A 27,787-nucleotide genomic window follows, 5' to 3' on the forward strand; every position below is an offset into this window, starting at 1 on the left:
CACGCAATAGAGGATCACTATGACATGGGCACACACAGTTTGAGGAGGATTAGTATGACATGGGCACGCCCACTCCGGGGAGGATTACTAACATGGACACGCCCACTCCGGGGAGGATTACAGACATGGACACGCCCACTCCGGGGAGGATCACTGACATGGACACGCCCAATTTGAGGAAAATCTCTGACATGGACACGTGATATTTGTACAGATTGTTTTTAGGATATATTATTTGTGACATTAAATTGTCAGTTTCTGGGTGAGCGTATTCCTGGATTTGGGTTTGTTCCTTTCCCGTATTTGGTGATATATTAGTCTTTTCTATGCCAGCCGTGCAGGAGTTGTTGATGCGTCTTGATGTCCATCTTGGTGACCTCATCACACTGTGCAGGGCAGCCATCGCAGGGACCAGCGACTTCTGGAGAGAGCAAGGATTTCTTTCCAGCAATCCTATTCTGAGAGATTTTACTTTTCCATCAAAATGTACAGAATCCAACACTTCCGGTAGTGTTCAGATGTTGGGTTCCATCCCCTCCTCCCTCCAGATGTCAGGTTCCATCCCCTGCCCCCTCCAGGAACCAGTAATAATGTTGGGATGATCAGCAAGAACTGCAGTGCATGGTGGGGGATGAAGGCATCTGACACACCTGAAAGTGTAAAATGCTGAAGATTCTAACAGATGCCATAGATCAGGAAAATAAGCTTGGGCCTTTCTAGGAAGTTCGTAGATCAGGACAGTAAAAAGCTTGGGGCCCCCAGGGCGGTCATGGATCAGGAAGATGGGAAACCTGTGGCTCCCCCAAGGGGTCGTAGATCAGGAAGATAAGAAACCTGTGGCTCCCCCAAGGAGTTGTAGATCAGGAAGATGGGAAACTTTTGGCTCCCCCAAGGGGTCGTAGATCAGGAAGATAAGAAGCCTGGGGCTCCCCAGAGAGGTTGTAGATCGGGCAGATAACCTTGGGGCTGCCCAGAGAGGTCGTAGGTCAGGAATATAGAAAGCTTGGGACTCTCCACAGAGGTCTTAGATCAGGAAGATGAGAAGCTTGGGGCCCCCACAAGAGGTCGTAGATCAGGAACATGGGAAGCTTGGGGTTCCCCAGAGAGGCCATAGATCAGGAAGAGCAGTAGCTTGGGGCCCCCCCAAGAGGTCGTAGATCAGAAGGATGGGAAGCTTGGGGTCCACAGAGAGGTCGTAGAATAGGAATCTTGGGGCTCTCCACAGAGGTCTTAGGAAGCTTGGGGCTCCCCAGAGAGGTCGTAGATTAGGAAGATGGGAAGCTTGGGGCCCCCAGAGAGGTCGTAGATCAGCAAGTGAAGTAGCGTGGGGCTCCCCCAAGAGGTTGTAGATCAGGAAGATGAGAAGCTTGGGGCCTCCCCAGAGAGGTTGTAGATCAGGAAGATGAGAAGCTTGGGGTTTCCCCAGAGAGGTCGTAGATCAGGAAGTGAAGTAGTGCGGGGCTCCCCCGAGAGGTTGTAGATCAGGAAGATGGGAAGCTTGGGGGCCCCCAGAGAGGTCGTAGATCAGGAAGATGAGAAGCTTGGGGTTTCCCCAGAGAGGTCGTAGATCAGGAAGTGAAGTAGTGCGGGGCTCCCCCGAGAGGTTGTAGATCAGGAAGATGGGAAGCTTGGGGGCCCCCAGAGAGGTCGTAGATCAGGAAGATGAGAAGCTTGGGGTTTCCCCAGAGAGGTCGTAGATCAGGAAGTGAAGTAGTGCGGGGCTCCCCCGAGAGGTTGTAGATCAGGAAGATGGGAAGCTTGGGGGCCCCCAGAGAGGTCGTAGATCAGGAAGATGAGAAGCTTGGGGTTTCCCCAGAGAGGTCGTAGATCAGGAAGTGAAGTAGTGCGGGGCTCCCCCGAGAGGTTGTAGATCAGGAAGATGGGAAGCTTGGGGGCCCCCAGGGAGGGGAGTATGACGTGTTTTTTTTTTTTTTTTTTTTTTTTTATGTGAAGCTTTAACAAACTATATGTAATAAGAACTATCGGAGTTCCCTGTAGATTCCATGAATAGGACGTTGTTTTGGCTGTGATCAGGCACCACATAAAGTTCTTAGGATACACATGGGGTCCTTAGGCCACAGTTCAGTCCCTCTGTGGGGACCTCTTGCAGCTTCCTCTTTTCTCCTTGTATTTCTTCTGTGTGGGGGGAGGGAGGTATTTTTCTGCCGCAAGGAAATGTCCCTGAGGTTGGAGGAGCTGCTGTGGTATGTGTGGGACTCCAAACTCATCTGGTGGGAGAAGCCAGCGATGGGATTGAGGTGCTGCACCACCACCATAAGTACAGAATGTGTCATCACCGCCACCCAGAATATTAATGGAGGGGGTTGGGGCATCTGAATGGTGACTATAGGTAACTGACATTTCCAAGCACTGACACCAGACAACAGGGCCCCTCCCTTGTGGAATCAGCGGTTCCTCTACAGGAGTTTCTGGTGATAGAGGAGTGGAACAGATAAAAAGGGAGGGCCCGTGATGCATGGGGCCCCCAGGAGGTGGGTAACAGTCAATCCAAATCCCCCCCCACCCCACATAAATATGAATTTCTCTTTCGTTCATTGAAGCCATATTTCATGACAGATGGGTTTGATGTCCACGCCCACAGGAGCGGGAGGCTAGGTGAAACTAAACTAAGGCCTAACCTCCATCGTTATTTCCTGCAGCTCGGGATTTGGAACGGGTTCTGAACAAAATGGGATGTTTGCACATAGTTACATAGTAGTTGAGGTTGAATAAAGACAATAGTCCATCCAGTTCCCCCTGTGTAGGTGTGTGTGGGCGGAGTTCCCCCTGTGTAGGTGTGTGTGGCTGTAATCATCTCTCATACCCCTGAATGTTCTGATCCTTGAGATGTAAGTCTAAGAGTCTCCCATACTTCCTGCAGAAACCACCTCTTGTGGTAGAGAATTCCACAATCTTGTAGTAAACAGTAAAGAACCCTCCTCGTTGCCTGAGGTTAAAACGCTTCTCCTCTAATCGCATTGTATGCCCTCGAGTCTTCATGCAGTCCTTCCGACTGAATCCATTGTTTTGGAGTTCATTGGGGGGAGGGGAATAAGGATGCCGGCTCAGTAATGGAGCTCACAGAGGTGATGGCCACAAGAAACACAGCCTTGCGATTGGGGGAAGATCCTCGATCGTTTCAGAAGGTGGTTTTTGAAGTGCTAGGAGAGCTAAATTTGAAGTTACAGTGGGGGGAGGGTATATAGGAAGAGCTGCATCGGAAACTCTCAAGTCTTGATCAAAGAAAGAGAAGCCAATGGTCTCTGTATGAAGATTCCTGACCTTTGATGGTGCTGAGAGCCAACTGCCAGGATTCATCCCACGGACGCTTACCTGGGTGTGTCTTATCACCCTTGAAGCAGAGGTCCCCAACCCCCGGACCGGCACTGGTCTGTGGCCTCTTGATGGCCAGGCTGCGAAGTGGGAGGTGAGCGGGGACAGCAGTCCCAACAGGACCATCACAGACCTCTGTGACCGCTTAACTCCTGCTTTGTGGCTGAGCCCACGTATCTTCTCCCGGATCTCACCTTCCTGATGCCCATGTCCACCTGTCAGCAGGGCAGGGAGCTGGAGATCTGCTCTGGAGAGTCAGTCTTTTACATTAACAAGCCGGTAATCACCCGCTTGTTAAAATATGTTCTGGAAGCTCCCGCCCTCCATCCAGATCTGTAGCTCCCCCCCCCCCCCCCCCCCCGCTGATGGACAGACATGGGCAGCGGGGGAGACCCAGAAGATATATGGCTGAAAGCTGCCTCCACCCTGCCACTGGTAGGACTGTGCAGGGGAGGCAGAGACTGAAATGGAGCACTGAAAGGGGGAAGGGGGGCATGACTGCAAAGGGCACTGTGACCGGGGGGGGGGGGGCTGTGATTGCAAGGGACACTGTGACATAAAGAGGACTGCACTGTAAAGGGGCACTGCAATCATTACAGTGCAACCTCCGTTACATTAATTTAAAGGGGGGCTGTGATGTGAAAGGGAACAGATGTTCCCACATTACTGATGTAAAGGGGGACCATGGACACTGTAAAGGAGGGCTAAGGACAGAATATCCAGTGACTCCAGGACTCCTAATATCTAGACCACACCACCCCCCAGTCCCTGGAAAAATTGGCTGCCATAAAACTGGTCTCTGGTACCAAAAAAGGTTGGGGACTTCTGCCTCGAAGGACTCTGTGGGTAGAGTTCTGTCTTTCAGCAACATGCGCATCACCAAAGAGATGTCCCTTAGACCTGCAATTCAACAGCCAGGCCATTAAAGGCAGCAACTGTGAAGCAGGATGGTGGAAAATCAGTCCTTGAGACAGAAGAAGTGGATGATGAGCGGGTGATTCTGGGACCCGAGCTATAAGGATCAGCGGAATGACCTCCATCTTGATCAGACAAGGGAGGAAAAGCATAAATCAATGTACTGATCCCACAGAGCCCCCAGTAGGAGCCCGACATCTGGTGTCCTCCACTTCAGATGCAGGTCCCTAAACACTTCTAGCTGTAGGAACCATTCCCTGCCAATTGGAATAAAGGAAAACCATATATGCTGACTTACTGGGGTTCCAGCTTTTTAGCTTTGGGGGTTATCGGGGACCTTCCAGCATGAGCATCCACTACTTGGAGGTGTGGATGCAAGGGTTGGCTGCAGGGCTATCCCACCTGTTCCAGTTCATGGATGAACGCCCCCACCTGTGGAAGAAGGCTGCGGTCTTTGTTCATCCAGCTGGATCCATCGGTCATTGACCTTTTGTGACATTTGGGTGTTGGTCACCCCAAGTAGCCTTCAGCCTGGACCTTTGAGTCAGCCATGCCTTTCAGCTGCCCCTTTTTACCCTTCTGATATTGCTGCATCGCCTCAGATTTGTCTGGGGTCCCCCATACAATAACCCTCAGATTCCTACTCTGGTAGGATCATACCCTAGAGAGAGGTATCCTACTTCAACTACTACTGCCCGCTGCAGGAGAATTCTTTACCCTTAGATGTGGTGTTACCCCTTGTGGTATAGCCTCAGCACTACACCTCTTCTGAGACCTCCATCTACAAGGCTGATGAAGATCAGTTACTACTATTCCTATACCTAGGAAGGACCTGACCCTTTGGTGTATTCCAGCAGTCCCTGCCCCTGCTTACAGCAATGGCCCCTTTGTCCACCCTAGTGCCCTTTTCAACTCTCAACCGCTCAGTACACCCTCCATGAAGAAGGTTTGATTTAATCAAATTTAATTTGCAGTCCAAACCCTTCTGAGAGGTCTTATCATCGGCAGACCTTGTCTGGATATGACTTCTAGGCATCTAACACCGGTAACACAAGAAGCGGGGTTGTTCAGCTCAAGACCTCATTAGGAAAGTCCACACCCTGTTGACCTCTGACCCCATTCTATGTTTGTCAAAGAACACTTGACCCTATCTTTCCCCTTTTGGGGTTTGTCGGGAAATTGAGAAATGCCCTTTTAGTATGGTATCCCCTTCTTGCGTAGACTCATTTTGTGCCTCCTCTTTGGGAGGTTGAACTCCAGGCAAGACCTCCAGATGGTCTGTGTGCAATTCGCTGGTCCCTGGTGGGGGTAAATGAAGGTTCCCCCACCTTCACTATGGCAGGTCTTCTCTGACAAGTGCATCCCCCTGCTTGGAACTTTTATCTGGGTCAACAAAACAATGGTACCCAATTCTTTGGGGTTTGTTCTGGGGGGTTAATAATATGATCGCCACTGGATGTTGCCTGCGACTGCAGGACCTTCAACCCTATTTGGGGACACTACCTGCGTCAGGTTGAGTGTAACTCCTAAATGCACTTTTTAGAGACATAGTGTCACCTTCTGGATCCTCTCAACCTAAAACGATGTGGGTTCGGTGCTTGGCCCCTCCATTCTTGCTTGGAAAGAAGCATCCATGGCTGGATGGCTCTGTACTCCCCTGGACACTTCGCAGGATGATCTTCCCTGGGAGTGGTGAGGAATGGTGTAAGTTGGGAAACCTTTGTGGTGCCTGATTAGCAGGAGATGGGTCCTTCCTTCGCAGTTGACCTGTCGCCTTCTGAAGAAGCATTGTAGATTCTTTCCTCTTTCCAGTCCCTAGTCAAGTGCAAATTCTTGGTGTGTCTAAGATTCGTACCACAAAGAATATATTTGTCAGCACACCATGGATCTTTAGTCCAAACTGTTTTTATTTCAGCATGATCACATCACAAGAGAGTGCAACATGTCGGAGTCACTCAGGACCCCTCTTCATCAGGCATGTGATGGAATGATTCCTACCACTCCCGCCTCGATGGACTATGCTGCTCTGCTCCGGGTAGGTTGGATGACTTTTAAGCCAGGTACACTAGTCTTTTTTTTGAGCAGCTCCATTTGGGAACGGCTGTACTAACCATGCAAGGTTAGTCCAGCATACTGCCCCCTCCGAGCTGTTGTGTTCTGACGGGGCAGACCCTCTGCCAGAACACTCCGATCAGCGCTCTCTGCTATTGGGCGCTGATCAGGAATCAGTCAGCTGCTGGTTTTTCTCCCAACATTCTGCCCATGTGTACGGGGCTTTAGAATGATGTCGTTGGATTAGTGGTCAGGCACATTGGTAGTATTGTCTGGCAATCTCAGGAACACCTCTAGATGGTGGTTGGAAGTTCTTTCCCATCTTTCTGGTATTCTTGTTCTCCAGTCTAGGTTATAGTATACGCTAATTCCTACCGGTCCCTCCCGTTTTGTGAGGGTGCAGGGTGCTCCTTTCATACCCCTTCCTTCAGGAGGACTTCAAGGTTGGTACACTTTTTTTTTTCCTATCCATTTGTATATTCTATTGTGAGGGCAACCATCATTGGCTGGTTTTCTGATCAGCCTGTTTTCCCTGAATCCTTATGGTTAGGAATATGAGGCTTGGGTCTTCTCATGGTGACTGGCTGGTCTTCTCTTCGAACTTGCGTTGTCTGCCCAATTTTCTATCTGGCGACTGTTTTTTCCAAAGTTTAGCCCAGCGTGTTCTCCTATTGTTTTTTATTTTTTGGTCTCTAGTTTCCTCATATTGGAATAATGTGGTTTTGGTGAATTTTTGGTTGACCCTACAATCTTTATCTGGTTGAGTCCTGCTGCTCTTCAGGCACACCATTCCCCCTTTGATGGCAATTCTCTGTCCTGGTCAGGAGCACCAGCTTTCTCTTTCATTGTCCTTGGTCATGGCAACTCCAGACTTGCAGAGCTTCACCTCATCAAGCTTAGATTTAACCACTCATCTTTTAGATACCTTTTTATATGTAACTGGTACCCCAAAGCTCTTCATGGGTCTGTCCGTGGCTGTTGCCTACACCCCCCCCCCCCAAGGAGAAAGTAAGTCACCTTCCTCCCAGCAGGTGCCTCAGCCATTCCAAGAACTCATCAGTCTCTTCCAGATGGGCTGCCTCACCCGCTCAACGATGAGAATATGAATATGAATATGCCAGAAGTCTCCCAGGCCAAGGAGAACCAATGTGACACAGGACACGCACCCAGCCTGCGGCGGACCAACCTGACACAGGACACACCCAGCCTGCGGCGTCCCAACGTGACACAGGACACGCCCAGCCTGCGGCGGACCAACGTGACACAGGACACGCCCAGCCTGCGGCGGACCAACGTGCCACAGGACACGCCCAGCCTGCGTCGGACCAACGTGACACAGGACACGCCCAGCCTGCGGCGGACCAACGTGACACAGGACACGCCCAGCCTGCGGCGGACCAACGTGACACAGGACACGCCCAGCCTGCGGCGGACCAACGTGACACAGGACACGCCCAGCCTGCAGCGTCCCAACGTGACACAGGACACGCCCAGCCTGCAGCGTCCCAACCTGACACAGGACACGCCCAGCCTGTGGCGGACCAACCTGACACAGGACACACCCAGCCTGTGGCATCCCATGACACAGGACACGCCCAACCGGAGGAGAACCAGTATGATACAGACACTGACATTTGTACAGATTGGTCTTAGAATATTTTATTTGAGGGTCAGTTTCTGGTTGGATGATTCTATAAGTTTGGGTGGTGATTGGGTATCTCACTCCATGTGTCAGTCATCGCTGTCTTCACCTTCGTACATCTGGTAACACCGAGCGAGGCTCCGCAGCTCATCGATGGCTTCCTTCAGTTCCTCCTCTTCTATGCCAGCTGTGGAGTAATTAGACGAACGTCTGACGTCCATCTTGGTGACCTCATCACACAGCGAGCGCAGACTGAGCTGGAGGGCGCTGGGGGAGCGCAGGGCGGCCATGACAGGAACTCCGCCTACAACTGAAGAACACAACGTTTACTGCAATCATCAACCGCAATTCCAAACATTCCCCTCCCAAGGGCGGAAACCCGGACCGCGTCCATCACAAAGTACAGCATTCTACACTGCGTGCCCAGATGGCTGTGGTTCATCTCACCCCCTCCAGATGGCTGTGGTTCCATCCCCCACTTCCAATCAGCTGTGGTTCCATCCCTTGCGCCCCCCTCCTCCAGATGGATGTGGTTCCAATCCCCCGCCCTCCCTTCCAGATAGCTGGGGTTCCATCCCCTGCCCCACCCGCTCCAGATGGCTGTGGTTCCATTCCCTGCCCCACCCCCTCCAGATGGCTGTTTTTCCACCCCCCCCCCCCCCTCCGCCATGGCTGTGCTTCTATCCCCCCCCCCCCCATTCCAGGTGGCTATGGTTCCACCCCCCCCCCCCTTCAGGACACAATATTAATGTGGGGGGGGGGGGGTATGGTGGTGGAATGATGCCTGGACACACCCAGAAGTGTACAATGCTGAAGTTTCCGATAGAGACCATAACCCAGGAATATTGAAGAGTCAGGGGCCCCAGAGAAGTCATAGATCAGGGAGACTCGGGACCCCAGAGAAGTCATAGATCAGGGAGAGACAAAATGGCGGCTCACCTGTGGAATCTGTCAGCGGCTCTTCCTCCGTGCTGCCATCTTTGGTGATATATCGGGAGAAGAACTGCGGGAATGTGGGGCCCAACGTGCATGGGGCCCCTAGGAGATGGGAGACGCTGTGCGAGGAGGGAAATTCAACAGAATTAATCTCAACGGTGACACAACACTCTGCACTGTCCCCTCCCCCCCATACCATCACCTGCTACCCTCCCCCCATATCATCCAGCAAACCCCCCACCCCAAGTAACATCATTGTACACCAGAGGGGGTTGCCAGGTCCCCCAGTCACATACCTGAGTGTGCGGGGGCAGGCGGCAGACAGGTAACATTGGAGGACCTCCTCCCCGCTGCCACACGCGTGTAGAGAAGATGGCGGCCGGGTCCCCGCAGGGAGGGAGCTGAGGGCGGCACGCAAGAGAGGTAAAGGGACGGAAAGGAATTTCATCGGTACAGCATTATACAGTCACTGACCCAACCCCCACCCCATCCGCAACCCGTACCTGATCTGCCGCCGCCTGGGGATTCCTCTCAGCACCACCGACTGGGAGAAGACTGGAGCTCCGTCCGCGCATCCCGACAGAGGGTGCCATGGAGGAGAAGTCATGTGAGGAAGGAGGGCGTCTGGGAGGAAGGAGGAGGAGCCAATCGGGAACGGGAGTGAGCAGGACGCAGTCAGTATCTGAAGAGATCGGAAATCATGTGACACCCACAAAGTGACCCCAATACACCCCCCCTGTAATGTCACCAAGGATCACCCCTCTTCCACACATGTGGTGTCACCCGACACCCCACCACCGGGAGCCACTACATGCCCCACCCCCCCCCACCACTGGGAGCTACTACACGCCCCTCCCCCCAAATACCCACCCCCCCACCACTGGGAGCTACTATACCCCCCTCCCCCACCACTGGGCGCCACTGCACACCCCACCCTTCAAACCCTTCCCCCACAACCCACACAGGAGCACCATGACACGCCCCTCCCCCCACCACACAGAGCACCATGACACGCCCCTCCCCCACTACCCACACAGAGCACTATGACACGCCCCTCCCCCCACCACACGGCACCATGACACGCCCCTCCCCCCACCACACAGAGCACCATGACACGCCTCTCCCCCACTACCCACACAGAGCACTATGACACGCCCCTCCCCCCACCACACGGCACCATGACACGCCCCTCCCCCCACCACACGGCACCATGACACGCACCTTCCTTCCGCTGAAGCTCAGAGTGTCCAGTAGGTGTGACATGGATAAGGTGGAGGAGGGGAGTCGGTATGGAGAGGTCAGGGTGTCCAGAGCCGCCGCCAGAACCGCACTGCTGTGATACCGCCAACCGGCCTGCAAGATAAGAGTGTGATTAGTGCATGGGGGGGGGGGGACCAGGGATACCGGCCTGCTACATAGAGCCATATTGGGCGGGGGGGGGCAAGAGACACGAGCCTGGGGGGTGGAGGGGTTCGGATACTTACATGGTAGAGCAGGTGGGGGAAGGCAGTGGGGGGTCCAGGTCTCCGTCCTAAACTGGAATTCAGGGTCAGAGGACAGAAGGCGGAGCTGTGGGCGGTCAGGGCCACCAGGGACATCACACAGTTCATCAGCTGGTAGGTACTGGTGTGCTGGTCCTGGGGGGGGGGGGGGGGGGGAGAAGAGCAGAAAATTACCTCAATGCCCCTTCCCGAGGACAGCTCACACTCTGTTCCCTTCCCCCTTCCTGGGGGACAGTCCGGTCCTCCGCCTCCCCCCTCCCCAGAGAGACAGTCCAGACCGCCCCCTCTTCCCAGAGACAGTCCGGTCCTCCCCCCCATGGACAGTCCGGTCCTCCCTCTCCCCCCTCCCCAGAGACAGTCCGGTCCTCCTCCTCCCCCCTTCCCAGGGGGACATTCCAGTCCTCCCCCCACCCCATGGACAGTCCGGTCCTCCCTCTCCCCCCTCCCCAGAGACAGTCCGGTCCTCCTCCTCCCCCCTTCCCAGGGGGACATTCCAGTCCTCCCCCCACCCCATGGACAGTCCGGTCCTCCCTCTCCCCCCTCCCCAGAGACAGTCCGGTCCTCCTCCTCCCCCCTTCCCAGGGGGACATTCCGGTCCTCCCCCCACCCCATGGACAGTCCGGTCCTCCTCCTCCCCCCTTCCCAGGGGGACATTCCGGTCCTCCCCCCACCCCATGGACAGTCCGGTCCTCCTCCTCCCCCCTTCCCAGGGGGACAGTCCGGTCCTCCCCCCACCCCATGGACAGTCCGGTCCTCCTCCTCCCCCCTTCCCAGGGGGACAGTCCGGTCCTCCCCCCACCCCATGGACAGTCCGGTCCTCCTCCTCCCCCCTTCCCAGGGGGACAGTCTGGTCCTCCTCCTCCCCCCTTCCCAGGGGGACAGTCCGGTCCTCCCCCCACCCCATGGACAGTCCGGTCCTCCTCCTCCCCCCTTCCCAGGGGGACAGTCTGGTCCTCCTCCTCCCCCGCTTCCCAGGGGGACAGTCCGGTCCTCCCCCCACCCCATGGACAGTCCGGTCCTCCTCCTCCCCCCTTCCCAGGGGGACAGTCTGGTCCTCCTCCTCCCCCGCTTCCCAGGGGGACAGTCCTGTCCTCCCCCTCCCCCACACTCACCCTCTGCTCTGACAGCACTGGACTTGTTCCAAAGCTGAGGATGCCGCGTCCGGGGTACTCGTCGTGTATCATCTCCGCCATCTTGGCTCCGGCCCCAGAGAAGCCGCTGTGCGTGTCACAGAGGATGTGGAATCCCTGAAGTGGGAGGAGATAAGTCAGTACGGGTTCCCTTCCCCCATCCCCCCTCTCCCCCCCCCTTACTCACCTGCAGATAGTCGCACTCCTCGGAGAAGAAACGCAGCCGGTCCTCCACCTCCTCCTGATGAGACGCAGCCCTGAGGAGCGATTCGCCTTGGCTGAAGGATTCCAGGCTGCCCGCGTTCCTGCGCACAGGAGAGGCCATGAAACCGCCAACCAATCACTGCACCCCACTCCCACAATACAGACACGCCCACCTCGCTCACCCGCCATGACTGCGATGGCTCAGGAAACACAGAGACTTGGGGTGGAGCTGAGTGCAAAGGTAGTCAGGCCACGCCCCATCCTGTTCTTCCCTGATGTTCAAAGTGGCTCCTCCCCCTACCATACCTAGGGGAGAAAAAACACAGAGGCCACGCCCCCATAAATGTCACCTGACACTGAGGCCACACCCCCATAAATATGTAATCTGACACCCCCCCCCATAAATATGTCACCTGACACCCCCCCATAAATATGTCACCTGACACCGAGCACCCCCCGACACCAAGGGCACCCCCCCATAAATATGTCACCTGACACCGAGCACCCCCCCATAAATATGTCACCTGACACCCCCCCATAAATATGTCACCTGACACCCCCCCATAAATATGTCACCTGACACCCCCCCCCATAAATATGTCACCTGACACCGAGCACCCCCCCCCCCCGACACCAAGGGCACCCCCCCATAAATATGTCACCTGACACCGAGCACCCCCCCGACACCAAGGGCACCCCCCCATAAATATGTCACCTGACACCGAGCACCCCCCCCGACACCAAGGGCACCCCCCCATAAATATGTCACCTGACACCGAGCACCCCCCCGACACCAAGGGCACCCCCCATAAATATGTCACCTGACACCGAGCACCCCCCCCGACACCAAGGGCACCCCCCATAAATATGTCACCTGACACCGAGCACCCCCCCCGACACCAAGGGCACCCCCCCATAAATATGTCACCTGACACCAAGGGCACCCCAAGGACACCCCCCCATAAATATGTCACCTGACACCGAGCACCCCCCCGACACCAAGGGCACCCCCCATAAATATGTCACCTGACACCGAGCACCCCCCCGACACCAAGGGCACCCCCCCATAAATATGTCACCTGACACCAAGGGCACCCCAAGGACACCCCCCCATAAATATGTCACCTGACACCGAGCACCCCCCCGACACCAAGGGCACCCCCCATAAATATGTCACCTGACACCGAGCACCCCCCCGACACCAAGGGCACCCCCCCATAAATATGTCACCTGACACCAAGGGCACCCCAAGGACACCCCCCCATAAATATGTCACCTGACATCGAGAACTGAACTGTGTCCTATGTGTTGGAGCTGGAGAGAGTCCAGAGAAGGGCAACTAAACTGATTAGGGGATTGGAGGACCTTAATTATGAAGAGCGTCTGCAATCGCTCGATTTATTCTCCCTGGAGAAGAGACGCCTGAGAGGGGACATGATAGCAATTTATAAATATCTTAATGGGGATCTCAGCATAGAAAAAAAGCTGTTCAGTCGAAGGGATTGCATGAGGACTCGAGGACATACAATGCGATTAGAGGAGAAGCAATTTAACCTCAGGCAACGTGGGGGGTTCTTTACTGTTAGGGCTACAAGAGTGTGGAATTCTCTACCACAAGAGGTGGTTTCTGCGGGAAGTATGGTGGCTTTCAAAAGACTCTTAGACTTACATCTCAAGGATCAGAACATTCAGAGGTATGAGAGATGATTACAGCCACACACACCTACACAGGGGGAACTCCGCCCACACACACCTACACAGGGGGAACTCCGCCCACACACACCTACACAGGGGGAACTCCGCCCACACACACCTACACAGGGGGAACTCCGCCCACACACACCTACACAGGGGGAACTCCGCCCACACACACCTACACAGGGGGAACTCCGCCCACACACACCTACACAGGGTGAACTCCACCCACACACACCTACACAGGGGGAACTCCATGGACTATTGTCTTTATTCAACCTCACCTACTATGTAACTATGTAACACAATCTCCACCCTCTATCTCCTGCTTATGGACACACCTCCGTCTGCTCCCCTCCCCCCCAGAGATATACAAGAAAGAACTGCAACCAACAACTTACCCATCTCTCTGCCGCCCCGCCCATCCGGTGCTCCGCCCTAATGAGACACAGACAGTTCACATTTCAGAATTCCCATCTTACCCACTATCCTAATACCCCGCCCTCCATCCCTAGAGTGGTTACACCCCCCTCTAATAACCCGCCCTCCATCCCTAGAGTGGTTACACCCCCCTCTAATAACCCGCCCTCCATCCCTAGAGTGGTTACACCCCCCTCTAATAACCCGCCCTCCATCCCTAGAGTGGTTACACCCCCCTCTAATAACCCGCCCTCCATCCATAGAGTGGATACACCCCCCTCTAATACCCCACCCTCCATTCCTAGAGTGGTTACACCCCAATCTAATACCCCGCCCTCCATCCCTAGAGTGGTTACACCCCCTCTAATACCCCGCCCTCCATCGCTGGAGTGGTTACACCCCCTCTAATACCCCACCCTCCATCCCTGGAGTGGTTACACCCCCTCTAATACCCCGCCCTCCATCCCTAGAGTGGTTACACCCCCTCTAATGCTCCGCCCTCCATCCCTAGAGTGGTTACACCCCCTCTAAGTCTCCACCCTCCATCCCTGGAGTGGTTACACCCCCTCTAAGTCTCCACCCTCCATCCCTGGAGTGGTTACACCCCCTCTAATACCCCGCCCCCTATCCCTAGAGTGGTTACACCCCCTCTAATACCCAACCCTCCACCCCTGGAGGGGGCACACCCCCTTAAATGCTCCGCCCTCCTTCCTTGGAGTGGTCACACCCCTCCAGCGTTGTTCATCACCTGCTGTGTAGCTGGCCCAGCACTGCACTGCTCCTCTCTGTGTGTCGTCACTTTTCCTCTCCTGGAAAACACAAAGAGGGAAATTCATGGGACAATCGGGGCCCCTGAGGCCCTAGAAGAGAAGATTCCTGAGATACGACCCTCACCATGCCGGGGTGGCCACTTCCTCCTCCTCCTCCTCATACCCCGCCCCCTGCGTCCGGACCAAGCGCCCGCCACCTGCAAGAAAATACATCATTGGTCAGTCAGAGCCTGGCCCCTCCCCCGCACATCTCTGAGCTCCACCCACCTTTTATATCCAAGATGATGAGGCGTGGCGTGTAAGTCTCCACCCCATTCTGGGCGGTCCCCGCCCGAAACTGAACATCGCTGCATAGCTCCGCCTCCGTCCGGCGACAACCCTGTGCCTGCTGGGGGGAAGGGGAAGAGGTTAGAGTGTAAGCTCTTCTGCCACACTCCCAGCTACTCATCTCTGTGTTCAATCAACCCCTCCCCCGACACCGTCTGACCCCTCCCACTCCCCCAAATCAACCTCTGACCCCTCCCACTCCCCCATTCATCCTATCTGACCCCTCCCACTCCTGACTCAGTCTGACCCCCCCACCCCATCTGACCCCTCCCACTCCCCCCAATTCAACCTATCAGACCCCTCCCACTCCCCCCAATTCAACCTATCAGACCCCTCCCACTCCCCCCCAACTCAGCCTATCAGACCCCTCCCACTCCCCCCAATCCATCCTATCAGACCCCTCCCATTCCCCCCAACTCAACCTATCAGACTCCTCCCACTCCCCCCAATTCATCCTATCAGACCCCTCCCATTCCCCCCAACTCAGCCTATCAGACCCCTCCCATTCCCCCCCAACTCAGCCTATCAGACCCCTCCCACTCCCCCCAATTCATCCTATCAGACCCCTCCCACTCCCCCCCAACTCAGCCTATCAGACCCCTCCCACTCCCCCCCCAACTCAGCCTATCAGACCCCTCCAATTCCCCCCCAACTCAGCCTATCAGACCCCTCCCACTCCCCCCCAACTCAGCCTATCAGACCCCTCCCACTCCCCCCCAATTCATCCTATCAGACCCCTCCCACTCCCTCCCAACTCAGCCTATCAGACCCCTCCCATTCCCCCCCAACTCAGCCTATCAGACCCCTCCCACTCCCCCCCCAACTCAGCCTATCAGACCCCTCCCACTCCCCCCCAATTCATCCTATCAGACCCCTCCCACTCCCCCCCAACTCAGCCTATCAGACCCCTCCCACTCCCTCAACTCAGCCTATCAGACCCCTCCAATTCCCCCCCCAACTCAGCCTATCAGACCCCTCCCACTCCCCCCCAATTCATCCTATCAGACCCCTCCCACTCCCTCCCAACTCAGCCTATCAGACCCCTCCCATTCCCCCCCAACTCAGCCTATCAGACCCCTCCCACTCCCCCCCAATTCATCCTATCAGACCCCTCCCACTCCCCCCCAATTCATCCTATCAGACCCCTCCCACTCCCTCCCAACTCAGCCTATCAGACCCCTCCCATTCCCCCCCAACTCAGCCTATCAGACCCCTCCCACTCCCCCCAATTCATCCTATCAGACCCCTCCCATTCCCCCCAACTCAGCCTATCAGACCCCTCCCATTCCCCCCAACTCAGCCTATCAGACCCCTCCCACTCCCCCCCAACTCAGCCTATCAGACCCCTCCCATTCCCCCCCAACTCAGCCTATCAGACCCCTCCCATTCCCCCCAACTCAGCCTATCAGACCCCTCCCACTCCCCCCCAACTCAGCCTATCAGACCCCTCCCATTCCCCCCCAACTCAGCCTATCAGACCCCTCCCATTCCCCCCCCAACTCAGCCCATCAGACCCCTCCCACTCCCCCCCAATTCATCCTATCAGACCCCCCCCAACTCAGCCTATCAGACCCCTCCCATTCTCCAGGCACAGACTGTCGGACTCCTCCCTCACCTGTAGATTCCACCAGTGCGCCCCCACACAGTTGGAATATTCCCCGATCTGGAGGGAGATCACCTCCCGGCACACCCCGCCCATGTGCGCCCCTCGACTTCCCGCGAGCGGAGGCGGAGACTGTCACTATAGCAACGGCACCTCTACCCTGATTGGTCAGTAGAATGTCACTCAGGAAATATCAGCAAACTGAAAGGATTGGCTCCTCCCCCCAACTCAACCTAACATCAATTGTACATGTGACGTTGGCGTCTAAGGGACGTATGAGGCGTGACCCGGAAGTATCGCCGCCACAGGAGTCCGCCATATTAATGGTTATCAGCAATCTACACTGATACCCCTCCCCCTCCACTACTGTGATCCCCCTCATTCCTCAGTATGGAGGGGCGGTGAGATCCTCCTCATCTCTCATTATAGAGGGGTGGTGAGATCCTCCTCATCCCTCATTATGGAGGAGTGGTGAGATCCCCCTCATTCCTCAGTATGGAGGAGTGGTGAGATCCTCCTCATCTCTCATTATAGAGGAGTGGTGAGATCCTCCTCATCTCTCATTATGGAGGAGTGGTGAGATCCTCCTCATCTCTCATTATGGAGGGGCGGTGAGATCCTCCTCATCTCTCATTATGGAGTGGTGAGATCCTCCTCATCTCTCATTATGGAGTGGTGAGATCCTCCTCATCTCTCATTATGGAGGGGTGGTGAGATCCTCCTCATCTCTCATTATGGAGGAGTGGTGAGATCCTCCTCATTCCTCATTATGGAGGAGTGGTGAGATCCTCCTCATCTCTCATTATGGAGGGGTGGTGAGATCCTCCTCATCTCTCATTATGGAGGGGTGGTGAGATCCTCCTCATCTCTCATTATGGAGGAGTGGTGAGATCCTCCTCATTCCTCATTATGGAGGAGCGGTGAGATCCTCCTCATCTCTCATTATAGAGGAGTGGTGAGATCCTCCTCATCTCTCATTATGGAGGGGCGGTGAGATCCTCCTCATCTCTCATTATGGAGTGGTGAGATCCTCCTCATCTCTCATTATGGAGGGGTGGTGAGATCCTCCTCATCTCTCATTATGGAGGGGTGGTGAGATCCTCCTCATCTCTCATTATGGAGGAGTGGTGAGATCCTCCTCATTCCTCATTATGGAGGAGTGGTGAGATCCTCCTCATCTCTCATTATGGAGGGGTGGTGAGATCCTCCTCATCTCTCATTATGGAGGAGTGGTGAGATCCTCCTCATCTCTCATTATGGAGGAGTGGTGAGATCCTCCTCATCTCTCATTATAGAGGAGTGGTGAGATCCTCCTCATCTCTCATTATGGAGGGGTGGTGAGATCCTCCTCATCCCTCATTATGGAGGAGTGGTGAGATCCTCCTCATCTCTCATTATGGAGTGGTGAGATCCTCCTCATCTCTCATTATGGAGGGGTGGTGAGATCCTCCTCATCTCTCATTATGGAGGAGTGGTGAGATCCTCCTCATTCCTCATTATGGAGGAGTGGTGAGATCCTCCTCATCTCTCATTATGGAGGGGTGGTGAGATCCTCCTCATCTCTCATTATGGAGGAGTGGTGAGATCCTCCTCATCTCTCATTATGGAGGAGTGGTGAGATCCTCCTCATCTCTCATTATGGAGGAGTGGTGAGATCCTCCTCATCTCTCATTATGGAGGAGTGGTGAGATCCTCCTCATCTCTCATTATGGAGTGGTGAGATCCTCCTCATCTCTCATTATGGAGGGGTGGTGAGATCCTCCTCATCTCTCATTATGGAGGGGTGGTGAGATCCTCCTCATCTCTCATTATGGAGGAGTGGTGAGATCCTCCTCATCTCTCATTATGGAGGGGTGGTGAGATCCTCCTCATCTCTCATTATGGAGGAGTGGTGAGATCCTCCTCATCTCTCATTATGGAGGAGTGGTGAGATCCTCCTCATCTCTCATTATGGAGGAGCGGTGAGATCCTCCTCATCTCTCATTATGGAGGAGTGGTGAGATCCTCCTCATCTCTCATTATGGAGGAGTGGTGAGATCTTCCTCATCTCTCATTATGGAGGGGTGGTGAGATCCTCCTCATCTCTCATTATGGAGGGGTGGTGAGATCTTCCTCATCTCTCATTATGGAGGGGTGGTGAGATCCTCCTCATCTCTCATTATGGAGGGGCGGTGAGATCCTCCTCATCTCTCATTATGGAGGAGTGGTGAGATCCTCCTCATCTCTCATTATGGAGGAGTGGTGAGATCCTCCTCATCTCTCATTATGGAGGAGTGGTGAGATCCTCCTCATCTCTCATTATGGAGGAGTGGTGAGATCCTCCTCATCTCTCATTATGGAGGAGTGGTGAGATCCTCCTCATCTCTCATTATGGAGGAGTGGTGAGATCCTCCTCATCTCTCATTATGGAGGAGTGGTGAGATCCTCCTCATCTCTCATTATGGAGGGGTGGTGAGATCCTCCTCATTTCTCATTATGGAGGGGTGGTGAGATCCTACTTATCTCTCATTATGGAGGAGGGGGTGAGATCCTCCTCATCTCTCATTATGGAGGAGTGGTGAGATCCTCATCTCTCATTATGGAGGAGTGGTGAGATCCTCCTCATCTCTCATTATAGAGGAGTGGTGAGATCCTCCTCATTCCTCATTATGGAGGGGTGGTGAGATCCTCCTCATACCTCATTATGGAGGAGGGGGTGAGATCCTCCTCATTCCTCATTATGGAGGGGTGGTGAGATCCTCCTCATCTCTTATTATAGAGGGGCGGTGAGATCCCCCTAATCTCTCATTATGGAGGGGTGGTGAGATCCTCCTCATCTCTCATTATGGAGGAGTGGTGAGATCCTCCTCATCTCTCATTATGGAGGAGTGGTGAGATCCTCCTCATCTCTCATTATGGAGGAGTGGTGAGATCCTCCTCATCTCTCATTATGGAGGAGTGGTGAGATCCTCCTCATCTCTCATTGTGGAGGAGTGGTGAGATCCTCCTCATCTCTCATTATGGAGGGGTGGTGAGATCCTCCTCATCTCTCATTATGGAGGAGTGGTGAGATCCTCCTCATCTCTCATTATGGAGGGGTGGTGAGATCCTCCTCATCTCTCATTATGGAGGAGTGGTGAGATCCTCCTCATCTCTCATTATGGAGGAGTGGTGAGATCCTCCTCATCTCTCATTATGGAGGAGTGGTGAGATCCTCCTCATCTCTCATTATGGAGGAGTGGTGAGATCCTCCTCATCTCTCATTATGGAGGAGTGGTGAGATCCTCCTCATCTCTCATTATGGAGGAGTGGTGAGATCCTCCTCATCTCTCGTTATGGAGGAGTGGTGAGATCCTCCTCATCTCTCATTATGGAGGGGTGGTGAGATCCTCCTCATCTCTCATTATGGAGGAGTGGTGAGATCCTCCTCATCTCTCATTATGGAGGAGTGGTGAGATCCTCCTCATCTCTCATTATGGAGGAGTGGTGAGATCCTCCTCATCTCTCATTATGGAGGAGTGGTGAGATCCTCCTCATCTCTCATTATGGAGGGGTGGTGAGATCCTCCTCATCTCTCATTATGGAGGAGTGGTGAGATCCTCCTCATCTCTCATTATGGAGGAGTGGTGAGATCCTCCTCATCTCTCATTATGGAGGAGTGGTGAGATAGTCCTCATCTCTCATTATGGAGGAGTGGTGAGATCCTCCTCATCTCTCATTATGGAGGAGTGGTGAAATCCTCCTCATCTCTCATTATGGAGGAGTGGTGAGATCCTCCTCATTCCTCATTATGGAGGGGTGGTGAGATCCTCCTCATCTCTCATTATGGAGGAGTGGTGAAATCCTCCTCATCTCTCATTATGGAGGAGTGGTGAGATCCTCCTCATTCCTCATTATGGAGGGGTGGTGAGATCCTCCTCATCTCTCATTATGGAGGAGTGGTGAGATCCTCCTCATCTCTCATTATGGAGGAGTGGTGAAATCCTCCTCATCTCTCATTATGGAGGAGTGGTGAGATCCTCCTCATTCCTCATTATGGAGGAGTGGTGAGATCCTCCTCATTCCTCATTATGGAGGAGTGGTGAGATCCTCCTCATTATGGAGGGGTGGTGAGATCCTCCTCATCTCTCATTATGGAGGGGTGGTGAGATCCTTCTCATCTCTCATTATGGAGGAGTGGTGAAATCCTCCTCATCTCTCATTATGGAGGGGTGGTGAGATCCTCCTCATCTCTCATTATGGAAGAGTGGTGAGATCCTCCTCATCTCTCATTATGGAGGGGTGGTGAGATCCTCCTCATCTCTCATTATGGAGGAGTGGTGAGATCCCCCTCATCTCTCATTATGGAGGAGTGGTGAGATCCTCCTCATCTCTCATTATGGAGGAGTGGTGAAATCCTCCTCATCTCTCATTATGGAGGAGTGGTGAGATCCTCCTCATTCCTCATTATGGAGGGGTGGTGAGATCCTCCTCATTCCTCATTATGGAGGAGTGGTGAGATCCTCCTCATTCCTCATTATGGAGGAGTGGTGAGATCCTCCTCATCTCTCATTATGGAGGAGTGGTGAGATCCTCCTCATTCCTCATTATGGAGGGGTGGTGAGATCCTCCTCATTCCTCATTATGGAGGAGTGGTGAGATCCTCCTCATCTCTCATTATGGAGGAGTGATGAGATACTCCTCATCTCTCATTATGGAGGGGTGGTGAGATCCTCCTCATCTCTCATTATGGAGGAGTGGTGAGATCCTCCTCATCTCTCATTATGGAGGAGTGGTGAGATCCTCCTCATCTCTCATTATGGAGGAGTGGTGAGATCCTCCTCATCTCTCATTATGGAGGGGTGGTGAGATCCTCCTCATCTCTCATTATGGAGGAGAGGTGAGATCCTCCTCATCTCTCATTATGGAGGGGTGGTGAGATCTTCCTCATCTCTCATTATGGAGGAGTGGTGAGATCCTCCTCATCTCTCATTATGGAGGAGTGGTGAGATCCTCCTCATTCCTCATTATGGAGGGGTGGTGAGATCCTCCTCATCTCTCATTATGGAGGAGTGGTGAAATCCTCCTCATCTCTCATTATGGAGGAGTGGTGAGATCCTCCTCATCCCTCATTATGGAGGAGTGGTGAGATCCTCCTCATTCCTCATTATGGAGGAGTGGTGAGATCCTCCTCATTATGGAGGAGTGGTGAGATCCTCCTCATCTCTCATTATGGAGGAGTGGTGAGATCCTCCTCATCTCTCATTATGGAGGAGTGGTGAGATCCTCCTCATCTCTCATTATGGAGGAGTGGTGAGATCCTCCTCATTCCTCATTATGGAGGGGTGGTGAGATCCTCCTCATCTCTCATTATGGAGGAGTAGTGAAATGCTCCTCATCTCTCATTATGGAGGGGTGGTGAGATCCTCCTCATCTCTCATTATGGAGGGGTGGTGAGATCCTCCTCATCTCTCATTATGGAGGAGTGGTGAGATCCTCCTCATCTCTCATTATGGAGGGGTAGTGAGATCCTCCTCATCTCTCATTATGGAGGAGTGGTGAGATCCCCCTCATCTCTCATTATGGAGGAGTGGTGATATCCTCCTCATCTCTCATTATGGAGGAGTGGTGAAATCCTCCTCATCTCTCATTATGGAGGAGTGGTGAGATCCTCCTCATTCCTCATTATGGAGGGGTGGTGAGATCCTCCTCATTATGGAGGAGTGGTGAGATCCTCCTCATTCCTCATTATGGAGGAGTGGTGAGATCCTCCTCATCTCTCATTATGGAGGAGTGGTGAGATCCTCCTCATTCCTCATTATGGAGGGGTGGTGAGATCCTCCTCATTCCTCATTATGGAGGAGTGGTGAGATCCTCCTCATTCCTCATTATGGAGGAGTGGTGAGATCCTCCTCATCTCTCATTATGGAGGAGTGGTGAGATCCTCCTCATCTCTCATTATGGAGGGGTGGTGAGATCCTCCTCATTCCTCATTATGGAGGGGTGGTGAGATCCTCCTCATCTCTCATTATGGAGGAGTGGTGAGATCCTCCTCATCTCTCATTATGGAGGGGTGGTGAGATCCTCATCATCTCTCATTATGGAGGGGTGGTGAGATCCTCATCATCTCTCATTATGGAGGAGTGGTGAGATCCTCCTCATCTCTCATTATGGAGGAGTGGTGAGATCCTCCTCATCTCTCATTATGGAATGGTGGTGAGATCCTCCTCATCTCTCATTATGGAGGAGTGGTGAGATCCTCCTCATCTCTCATTATGGAGGAGTGGTGAGATCCTCCTCATCTCTCATTATGGAGGAGTGGTGAGATCCTCCTCATCCCTCATTATGGAGGGGTGGTGAGATCCTCCTCATCTCTCATTATGGAATGGTGGCGAGATCCTCCTCATCCCTCATTATGGAGGGGTGGTGAGATCCTCCTCATCTCTCAGGAGTGGCGAGATCCTCCTCATCTCTCATTATGGAGGAGTGGTGAGATCCTCCTCATCTCTCAGGAGTGGCGAGATCCTCCTCATCTCTCATTATGGAGGAGTGGTGAGATCCTCCTCATCCCTCATTATGGAGAAGTGGTGAGATCCTCCTCATTTCTCATTATGGAGGAGTGGTGAGATCCTCCTCATCCCTCATTATGGAGGGGTGGTGAGATCCTCCTCATCTCTCATTATGGAGGAGTGGTGAGATCCTGCTCATCTCTCATTATGGAGGAGTGGTGAGATCCTCCTCATCTCTCATTATGGAGGAGTGGTGAGATCCTCCTCATCTCTCATTATGGAGTGGTGAGATCCTCCTCATCTCTCATTATGGAGGAGTGGTGAGATCCTCCTCATCTCTCATTATGGAGGGTTGGTGAGATCCTCCTCATCTCTCAGGAGTGGTGAGATCCTCATCATCTCTCATTATGGAGGGGTGGTGAGATCCTCCTCATCTCTCATTATGGAGGAGTGGTGAGATCCTCCTCATCTCTCATTATGGAATGGTGGCGAGATCCTCCTCATCCCTCATTATGGAGGGGTGGTGAGATCCTCCTCATCTCTCAGGAGTGGTGAGATCCTCCTCATCCCTCATTATGGAGGGGTGGTGAGATCCTTCTCATCTCTCATTATGGAGGAGTGGTGAGATCCTCTTTATCTCTCATTATGGAGGAGTGGTGAGATCCTCCTCATCTCTCATTATGGAGGAGTGGTGAGATCCTCCTCATCTCTCATTATGGAGGAGTGGTGAGATCCTCCTCATCTCTCATTATGGAGGAGTGGTGAGATCCTCCTCATCCCTCATTATGGAGGGGTGGTGAGATCCTCCTCATCTCTCATTATGGAATGGTGGCGAGATCCTCCTCATCCCTCATTATGGAGGGGTAGTGAGATCCTCCTCATCTCTCAGGAGTGGCGAGATCCTCCTCATCTCTCATTATGGAGGAGTGGTGAGATCCTCCTCATCTCTCAGGAGTGGCGAGATCCTCCTCATCTCTCATTATGGAGGAGTGGTGAGATCCTCCTCATCCCTCATTATGGAGGAGTGGTGAGATCCTCCTCATTTATCATTATGGAGGAGTGGTGAGATCCTCCTCATCCCTCATTATGGAGGGGTGGTGAGATCCTCCTCATCTCTCATTATGGAGGAGTGGTGAGATCCTGCTCATCTCTCATTATGGAGGAGTGGTGAGATCCTCCTCATCTCTCATTATGGAGGAGTGGTGAGATCCTCCTCATCTCTCATTATGGAGTGGTGAGATCCTCCTCATCTCTCATTATGGAGGAGTGGTGAGATCCTCCTCATCTCTCATTATGGAGGGTTGGTGAGATCCTCCTCATCTCTCAGGAGTGGTGAGATCCTCATCATCTCTCATTATGGAGGGGTGGTGAGATCCTCCTCATCTCTCATTATGGAGGAGTGGTGAGATCCTCCTCATCTCTCATTATGGAATGGTGGCGAGATCCTCCTCATCCCTCATTATGGAGGGGTGGTGAGATCCTCCTCATCTCTCAGGAGTGGCGAGATCCTCCTCATCCCTCATTATGGAGGGGTGGTGAGATCCTCCTCATCTCTCATTATGGAGGAGTGGTGAGATCCTCTTTATCTCTCATTATGGAGGAGTGGTGAGATCCTCCTCATCTCTCATTATGGAGGAGTGGTGAGACCCCCCTCATCCCACATTATGGAGGAGTGGTGAGATCCTCATCTCTCATTATGGAGGAGGGGGTGAGATCCTCCTCATCTCTCATTATGGAGGAGTGGTGAGATCCTCCTCATCTCTCATTATGGAGGAGTGGTGAGATCCCCCTCATCTCTCATTATGGAGGAGTGGTGAGATCCCCCTCATCTCTCATTATGGAGGAGTGGTGAGATCCTCCTCATCTCTCATTATGGAGGGGCGGTGAGATCCTCCTCATCTCTCATTATGGAGTGGTGAGATCCTCCTCATCTCTCATTATGGAGGAGTGGTGAGATCCTCCTTATCTCTCATTATGGAGGAGTGGTGAGATCCTCCTCATCTCTCATTATGGAGGGGTGGTGAGATCCTCCTCATCTCTCATTATGGAGGAGTGGTGAGATCCCCCTCATCTCTCATTATGGAGGAGTGGTGAGATCCTCCTTATCTCTCATTATGGAGGAGTGGTGAGATCCCCCTCAATTTTCATTATGGAGGGGTGGTGAGATCCTCCTCATCTCTCATTATGGAGGAGTGGTGAGATCCTCCTCATACCTCATTATGGAGTGGTGAGATCCTCCTCATCTCTCATTATGGAGGAGTGGTGAGATCCTCCTCATCCCTCATTATGGAGGAGTGGTGAGATCCTCCTCATCTCTCATTATGGAGGAGTGGTGAGATCCTCCTCATTTCCCATTATGGAGGAGTGGTGAGATCCTCCTCATCTCTCATTATGGAGGGGTGGTGAGATCCTCCTCATCTCTCATTATGGAGGAGTGGTGAGATCCTCCTCATCTCTCATTATGGAGGAGTGGTGAGATCCTCATCTCTCATTATGGAGGAGTGGTGAGATCCTCCTCATCCCTCATTATGGAGGGGTGGTGAGATCCTCCTCATCCCTCATTATGGAGGAGTGGTGAGATCCTCCTCATCTCTCATTATGGAGGAGTGGTGAGATCCTCCTCATCTCTCATTATGGAGGGGTGGTGAGATCCTCCTCATCTCTCATTATGGAGGAGTGGTGAGATCCCCCTCATTATGGAGGAGTGGTGAGATCCTCCTCATCTCTCATTATGGAGGAGTAGTGAAATGCTCCTCATCTCTCATTATGGAGGGGTGGTGAGATCCTCCTCATCTCTCATTATGGAGGGGTGGTGAGATCCTCCTCATCTCTCATTATGGAGGAGTGGTGAGATCCTCCTCATCTCTCATTATGGAGGGGTGGTGAGATCCTCCTCATCTCTCATTATGGAGGAGTGGTGAGATCCCCCTCATCTCTCATTATGGAGGAGTGGTGATATCCTCCTCATCTCTCATTATGGAGAAGTGGTGAAATCCTCCTCATCTCTCATTATGGAGGAGTGGTGAGATCCTCCTCATTCCTCATTATGGAGGGGTGGTGAGATCCTCCTCATTCCTCATTATGGAGGAGTGGTGAGATCCTCCTCATTCCTCATTATGGAGGAGTGGTGAGATCCTCCTCATCTCTCATTATGGAGGAGTGGTGAGATCCTCCTCATTCCTCATTATGGAGGGGTGGTGAGATCCTCCTCATTCCTCATTATGGAGGAGTGGTGAGATCCTCCTCATTCCTCATTATGGAGGAGTGGTGAGATCCTCCTCATCTCTCATTATGGAGGAGTGGTGAGATCCTCCTCATCTCTCATTATGGAGGGGTGGTGAGATCCTCCTCATTCCTCATTATGGAGGGGTGGTGAGATCCTCCTCATCTCTCATTATGGAATGGTGGCGAGATCCTCCTCATCCCTCATTATGGAGGGGTAGTGAGATCCTCCTCATCTCTCAGGAGTGGCGAGATCCTCCTCATCTCTCATTATGGAGGAGTGGTGAGATCCTCCTCATCTCTCAGGAGTGGCGAGATCCTCCTCATCTCTCATTATGGAGGAGTGGTGAGATCCTCCTCATCCCTCATTATGGAGGAGTGGTGAGATCCTCCTCATTTATCATTATGGAGGAGTGGTGAGATCCTCCTCATCCCTCATTATGGAGGGGTGGTGAGATCCTCCTCATCTCTCATTATGGAGGAGTGGTGAGATCCTGCTCATCTCTCATTATGGAGGAGTGGTGAGATCCTCCTCATCTCTCATTATGGAGGAGTGGTGAGATCCTCCTCATCTCTCATTATGGAGTGGTGAGATCCTCCTCATCTCTCATTATGGAGGAGTGGTGAGATCCTCCTCATCTCTCATTATGGAGGGTTGGTGAGATCCTCCTCATCTCTCAGGAGTGGTGAGATCCTCATCATCTCTCATTATGGAGGGGTGGTGAGATCCTCCTCATCTCTCATTATGGAATGGTGGCGAGATCCTCCTCATCCCTCATTATGGAGGGGTGGTGAGATCCTCCTCATCTCTCAGGAGTGGCGAGATCCTCCTCATCCCTCATTATGGAGGGGTGGTGAGATCCTCCTCATCTCTCATTATGGAGGAGTGGTGAGATCCTCTTTATCTCTCATTATGGAGGAGTGGTGAAATCCTCCTCATCTCTCATTATGGAGGAGTGGTGAGACCCCCCTCATCCCACATTATGGAGGAGTGGTGAGATCCTCATCTCTCATTATGGAGGAGGGGGTGAGATCCTCCTCATCTCTCATTATGGAGGAGTGGTGAGATCCTCCTCATCTCTCATTATGGAGGAGTGGTGAGATCCTCCTCATCTCTCATTATGGAGGAGTGGTGAGATCCCCCTCATCTCTCATTATGGAGGAGTGGTGAGATCCCCCTCATCTCTCATTATGGAGGAGTGGTGAGATCCTCCTCATCTCTCATTATGGAGGGGCGGTGAGATCCTCCTCATCTCTCATTATGGAGTGGTGAGATCCTCCTCATCTCTCATTATGGAGGAGTGGTTAGATCCTCCTTATCTCTCATTATGGAGGAGTGGTGAGATCCTCCTCATCTCTCATTATGGAGGGGTGGTGAGATCCTCCTCATCTCTCATTATGGAGGAGTGGTGAGATCCCCCTCATCTCTCATTATGGAGGAGTGGTGAGATCCTCCTCATCTCTCATTATGGAGGAGTGGTGAGATCCTCCTTATCTCTCATTATGGAGGAGTGGTGAGATCCTCCTTATCTCTCATTATGGAGGAGTGGTGAGATCCCCCTCATCTCT

The 27,787-nt window shown here is 53.2% G+C and overlaps 1 protein-coding gene across 2 annotated transcripts; it reads right to left on the reverse strand.

The window, feature by feature from the left end:
- Positions 1 to 8,008: 8,008 nt before the first annotated feature.
- Positions 8,009 to 16,625, reverse strand: MSTO1 (misato mitochondrial distribution and morphology regulator 1; the record flags this gene model as incomplete). Of its 2 annotated transcripts, none has more annotated exons than XM_082275903.1 (14): positions 8,009 to 8,252; positions 8,882 to 8,997; positions 9,175 to 9,279; positions 9,382 to 9,560; positions 10,100 to 10,231; positions 10,363 to 10,515; positions 11,493 to 11,627; positions 11,698 to 11,815; positions 11,897 to 12,020; positions 13,811 to 13,847; positions 14,578 to 14,638; positions 14,724 to 14,796; positions 14,867 to 14,984; positions 16,542 to 16,625. In XM_082275903.1, 14 exons carry the CDS (start codon positions 16,623 to 16,625, stop codon positions 8,032 to 8,034), a joined length of 1,656 nt encoding a protein of 551 aa, XP_082132029.1. In that variant the 3' UTR covers positions 8,009 to 8,031. The 2 variants fall into 2 exon arrangements, with proteins under 2 accessions (XP_082132029.1, XP_082132028.1); XM_082275902.1 differs by having other exon boundaries at positions 14,867 to 14,987.
- Between the last annotated feature and the right edge of the window lie 11,162 nt (positions 16,626 to 27,787).

The sequence above is a fragment of the Pelophylax lessonae genome, assembly GCF_965119305.1.
Source record: "Pelophylax lessonae genome assembly, chromosome: 13".
Classification (NCBI taxonomy): domain Eukaryota; kingdom Metazoa; phylum Chordata; class Amphibia; order Anura; family Ranidae; genus Pelophylax; species Pelophylax lessonae.